This window comes from Apium graveolens, chromosome 10 (genome assembly GCF_009905375.1).
Source record: "Apium graveolens cultivar Ventura chromosome 10, ASM990537v1, whole genome shotgun sequence".
NCBI classification, from domain to species: domain Eukaryota; kingdom Viridiplantae; phylum Streptophyta; class Magnoliopsida; order Apiales; family Apiaceae; genus Apium; species Apium graveolens.
This window is the reverse complement of record NC_133656.1, coordinates 178,921,257-178,927,192: the sequence shown is the minus strand read 5'-3', so window position 1 is coordinate 178,927,192 and position 5,936 is coordinate 178,921,257. Positions and strand designations below refer to the sequence as shown.

Sequence of the window (5,936 nt, the reverse complement as noted above, 5' to 3'; positions counted from 1 at the left end):
CTTCCTCTAACACCTTAAGGTTTTAGATGAGCTGGTTACTCAATATAACCAAATGTACCTAAAACATTTTTATCCATATTTCCCCCTCTCTTCCATCCCCTGGAGTTGACATTATATATAAAAATCCTCCATAAGAACTTGCCAATAGGACAATAAGAATGTACTATAAATATAGCTTCAAGATATCAATGTAAATCAACTGTATCTGTGGTCTCAGACTCTTCTCTGCTCAGACTTCGTCTCCAAACTAGCAGGTATGTATCTATTATTTTTTGGTTTCGGATCAGTTCAGTTTCGATTTGGTTTCTTTGATTTTTTTTGAATGCATTTGTTCAGATTTTCCATTATATCAGAGTACGTGCTTTAACTTTCAGATATTCTTATTTAGTTATTATGCTTGCCTTTCAAGACCTTGCAATGGTTAATTACACTTTTAATTTAGGTAAGAAAAATGGATCAAATCTGATCCGATAAATGAATATTGATGTAAATTTAGGTCGATCTGATCTAAATCAGATCCACTGACATACATACCCCCTAGATAAGAGTTTCATGAACGTTATAATTTGGTGTTATTTATCTTACTTTCTTATCTCTAAATTTTACAAGTAATAGTATGTTTAAGAAAGATGTTATGAATCTTCAAAACAACAATAAACTTATTATGAAAGTAACTATAACAAGTTACAAACTCAAGGATAGAAGTATAATACATCAATTTAATTTTATGCAGAATAACTTAAAATGGATTCAACTTTCAAATGGAGGATTAGCAAAAATTACTCATCTGGAGGTGAAGAGGAATTCCAGAAGTGGTTAGAATCAGTAGATAAGACGCTAAATCTCCTAAGGAGCAGACCATGAGATTCGAGTACTTATCGAGTTCCTGGTAAACTCAGAGAAACGAAACACGGAGCATACACGCCTCAAATGGTATCTATCGGTCCTTTTCATAAACAAAAGGCTGAGTTCCATGCTATGGAGGAGCTCAAATGGTTATACATGTTAGCTTTTGTTGATCGGGCAAAAATGCAGACTAAAGAGTTTTCGGCCTTGTATGTGTGTGGAAAAAATATATTAGAAGTGGAAGAGAAGGCCAGGGCGTGGTATGCTGAAGATATCGATTTAGACAAACATCAATTCGTGGAGATGTTACTTATTGACGGTTGTTTTATTCTTGAACTCTTTTACAGGTGCAAGAAAATAAATACACAAAAATTTGAAGATGAATTTCTACAAGGTCCCCCTGAAAGCCGAGTCCCATTTGAATCGCCTGCAGGTAATTTTACAATGGTGCAAACTTTGAAACATGATTTGATGCTACTAGAGAACCAAATACCGGATTTTGTTCTGCAAAAACTTTTTGATTTAGTATCAAGTCCGAACACTACATCTGATGGAAGTGGAACAAATCCACACATGTCACTAGAAGATTACGTCTTCTGGTTTTTCAATTCTGTTCCCATGTTGCGTTTGAACTACTTAAAGGCTCCCAAAAATAAGAAAGATGGTATCTACAATCATCTATTTAAAATGTTGCACCATGTTTGCAATGTCACTTTTGTGCCAAAATTATCTTCTACACGCGTTCCCAAAAGTTGCGGATTCACAAGATGTGCAACCCAACTCTTCAAGTCTGGATTCCAAATTACACGGGGCTCCAGGAGCATAGTGGACATAAGATTCATCGATGGAATTTTATTTATCCCACAAGTCGTCATTGATAAGTCTAGTGATACAATATTCAGGAATCTCATTGCTCTAGAACAGACCAGCGTCGCCACACATACCATTACCTCGTATGTGAAACTTATGAGCACTTTGATTCGTTCTTTGTTATAGAATATACAGTCTCAGAACAGGCCCAAGGTAATCAGCAAGCCCAAGGAAAGCAACAGGCCCATGACAAAGTCAACAAAGATGCAGTCAGTTTAAATAGAAAGATGAAGGGGCCGAATTCAGTTATGAAAAGTTAGTTACAGAATGTAGAGAGAGAGAGAGTTGTGCAGAGAGATTGAGAGGAGAAGAGAGAGAGATTTACAGAAATAGTTTACAGAGAGATAATGCAATGATGTAAATAAGATTTTAGATCTACTTGATCTTCATATAGTTTATGTTCTTATTGATTCAATACAGTTTGCTAATTAGCTTCTTCAGTGTAAATGCTTGATAATTTGACATGGTATCAGAGCATCGTCGCATCTAAATCTTCCGCAATCTCTTATTACATCTCATCGATCTTGTTTAGTTGATTGCTGGTGATTTCTTCTGTGTTTCTTCAAGATTTCTTCAAGGTGTTAGTATTGCTAATCACGTGTTTGATAAAATATCAACACCAGAACGATCCTATGCTGCAGCTACAAGCGGCAGTCTTACTGCATCCGTGATTGATGCAAATCATCCCTACTATCTTCATCCATCAGACAATACTGGAATGTTGCTAACTACAGTTGTGCTAAATAGCAGAACTACTCACAGTGGAATCAATCCATGATAATTGCTTTATCCTCAAAGTTGAAGCTAGGTTTTGTTGATGGATCATGTAACAAACCTTCTCTTACTTCTCCATTATCTGCTCTTTGGATGTGATGCAATCATATGGTAATCTCTTGGATCTTAAATTCTGTTTCAACTGATATACGCAATAGTATAGTTTATATGAACTCTGCTCATCTTATCTGGAAAGATCTTGAGACTCGATATTTACAAAGTAATTTGCCAAAATTGTTTAATCTGCGAAAAGATATCTCTCAAATTACTCAAGGTTCACTTACAATTGCATCATACTATACAAAATTCAAGACTCTAAGTGATGAACTGGATAGCTTATCTGCTAGACCTAGGTGTACTTGTACACACTATACGTGCAATGTTAACACGGACTCAGATCAATATGAATGCACAATTCATTTAACACAATTTCTTATGGGATTAAGTGAACAATTCACCTCTGTTAGAGGTCAGATATTGCTGATGAAACCTGTACCTACCCTCAGTCAATGTTACTCTATTCTATTGCAAGAAGAGACTCAGAGAGATGTTCAATAGTCCTCCTACATGACTGGTCACAGTCTAGCAATGAATGTCAAGAACTCCTATTCTGGTCCTCAAAGAAAATTTGGACAAAATGGATCTGCTCCCTCTGGCATGTCTAAGAAGACTACTGGTGATACATTGATGTGTTTTTTCTGTCATTTGAAAGGTCACGTCAGGGATACTTGTTTTTGCCTACATGGCTATCCTCAGTGGCATAGGCTCTTTGGTAAACCAAAACCTAAACCTAGAGCAAAAGCAAACAATGTTACTTCTACTCCTCAATTAGCTGCAGATATTGGATCTTCTGGAAATCCGACTGATACTGGAGAGTCTAAAGGAACAGGTCTTTCTGATGATCAATATCAGAATCTTCTGAAAATGATTCAAGCAACCATGAAGACTAATGATGCAGTTTATTCTGGTACATCTTCTGCTAATACTGTGCAGTTTGCAGGTACTTTTCAGTTCTTATCCTGTAATGCACATATTTCTGCCTCTATCTCGTCAGATCAGTGGATTCTTGACTCAGGAGCCACTGATCATATCACATATTCTGTTGATAAATTTCATAATGTTCATTCTTGTTCTTCTCATTTACAACTGCCAAATGGTCACACTGTTTCTGTTACTCATATTGGAGACTTTCATTTAACTCCTGATATTATCCCGTCCTCAGTGTTGTGTGTTCCTTCTTTTACCTACAATTTTCTATCTATTCCTAAACTCGCTGTTACATCTAAAACAAGTGTTGTGTTTACTTCTCATGCCTGTCTCTTACAGGACCCTACATGGAAGAGGGTTGTAGAGATTGGTAAATTTCATAATGGATTGTATCTGTTCCATCCTTCTACATCTCAGATTTCTACTTGTAATTCTGTTTCCAAATCTTCTGTTGATATGTGGCATGCAAGATTGGGGCATGTCCCACTTGCAATGCTCAAGTTACTGCCAGTTTCCTGTAATATGACTGATCTGTCAATTTGTGACAGTTGTCACCTAGCTAAGCAACCTAGATTACCCTTTTCAAACAGTACTTCCAGCTCTTCTTTTTTGTTTAAATTAGTTCATGTTGACCTTTGGGGTCCTTATCATTGTAAGACTCAAGGTAATTGTAATATGTTTCTTACTGTACTTGATGACAAATCCAAAACTACTTGGGTTTTCCTGTTGAGTGATAAATCTCAGGTTTCTACTATTCTTGCTCAGTTTTTTGCTTATGTTCAAAATCACTTTCACACTTCTGTCAAGATCCTTATGTCTGATAATGGATCTGAGTTTATTAACAGATCTTTAGAAACTTGTTTATCAACTCTTGATATTATACATCAAACCAGTTGCACATATACACCTCAGCAGAATAACAAAGTTGAGCGTAAACATAGACAATTGCTCAACACTGCTAGAGCACTACGATTTCATGCTAGTTTACCTTTACATTTTTGGGGTGATTGTATCTTAACTGCCACACATCTCATCAATAGAACCCCTTCTGTTTTACTTGCTGGTAAAACCCCATATGAGGTGTTGTTTAAAGAACCTCCTATCTATGATGATCTTAAGGTGTTTGGTTCTTTATGCTTTTGCCACTATTACTCCTCAGTCAAGGGATAAGTTTGCACCTAGGTCAGTAAAGGGGGTCTTCTTGGGATATCCTTATGCCAAAAAGGGTTTTAAAGTGTTAGATCTCGCTACTAGAAGGGTGTTTATTTCAAGGGATGTCAAGTTCTTTGAGACGGTTTTTCCGTTTAAAGATATTGATACTTCTGCTCCAGCTTCTCTGTTTCCTTCTGTGTCTGATCCCTACAGTGATCCTCTACATATGGATTCATCTTCATCGTTTGATACTACTGGTTCTATTGCCAGTACTCCTACTCTGTCTCCTACTCTATCTGACACTTTGGCTTCTAGTCTTTCTACTAATACTGACTCTATTGCTGAGATTTCTCTGGAGAATACTTCATCTCCAATTCCCATCATTCCTTCTAGGCCTGTGAGGACAAAAATGTTGCCTGCTAAATATACAGATTACACCAATCTTCCTTCTATGTTCAATAAATCAGCCAATACAGTACTTTACTCAGCTGATTCTCAAATAACTGATCTTATTAATCACTTCTCTACTGATTATAATCACTTTGTCGCTAATGTGGCTAAGATCCCAGAACCTTACTCTTATAAACAAGCCGTGCTTTCTCCAGAATGGAGTACAGCAATGTCAGTTGAACTTGCTGCTCTTGAGGCCAACAATACATGGCAGGTTGTTCCTTTACCTGCAAATCAAAAGGTGGTTGGGTGTAAATGGCTTTATAAAGTCAAATATCAGCCTGATGGTTCAGTTGAACGTTACAAAGCTCGGTTGGTTGCTAAAGGGTATACTCAAACTGAAGGTCTTGACTACTTTGAGACGTTTGCCCCGGTCGCCAAGATGACTACTCTCAGAATTGTGTTAGCTTTGGCTGCTATATTTGGTTGGTCTATTACTCAGATAGATGTCACCAATGCTTTCTTGCATTGTGACCTCGCCGAAGATGTGTACATGGCCCTACCTGATGGTTACTTTCCTTCTTCTGCTATTGTTAATACTTATCCCAATCTCCGACTGTTGTGTAAGCTTCTTAAGTCTTTATATGGCCTTAAACAGGCCCCTCGGGAATGATTCAAGAAACTATCAGTTGCTCTTCTTCTGTTTGGCTTTGTCCAAACCCATAGTGATCACAGTCTATTTGTCTACAAAACTGATTCCACCTTGACTGTTCTTATTGTCTATGTGGACGACATGCTTCTAGCTGGCAATGACTCTTCTGTTCTTATCAAGATCAAAGACTTCCTGAACACTCAATTCAAAATTAAGGATCTTGGACATCCTAAGTATTTCTTGGGCATTGAATTAGCTCGATCTA

General features: G+C 37.2%; 2 protein-coding genes across 2 annotated transcripts; both read left to right on the top strand.

The window, feature by feature from the left end:
- The first annotated feature begins 761 nt into the window (after positions 1–761).
- Positions 762–2,494, top strand: LOC141691358 (uncharacterized). Its single transcript, XM_074496084.1, has 4 exons — positions 762–772; positions 873–1,510; positions 1,843–1,925; positions 2,249–2,494. The coding sequence occupies exons 1-4, from the start codon at positions 762–764 to the stop codon at positions 2,492–2,494; spliced, it is 978 nt and encodes a 325-aa protein (XP_074352185.1).
- Positions 2,495–2,598: 104 nt separating this feature from the next.
- LOC141691357 (uncharacterized) lies at positions 2,599–3,048 on the top strand. Its single transcript, XM_074496083.1, has one exon. The coding sequence runs from the start codon at positions 2,599–2,601 to the stop codon at positions 3,046–3,048; it is 450 nt and encodes a 149-aa protein (XP_074352184.1).
- The last annotated feature ends 2,888 nt before the right edge of the window (positions 3,049–5,936 follow it).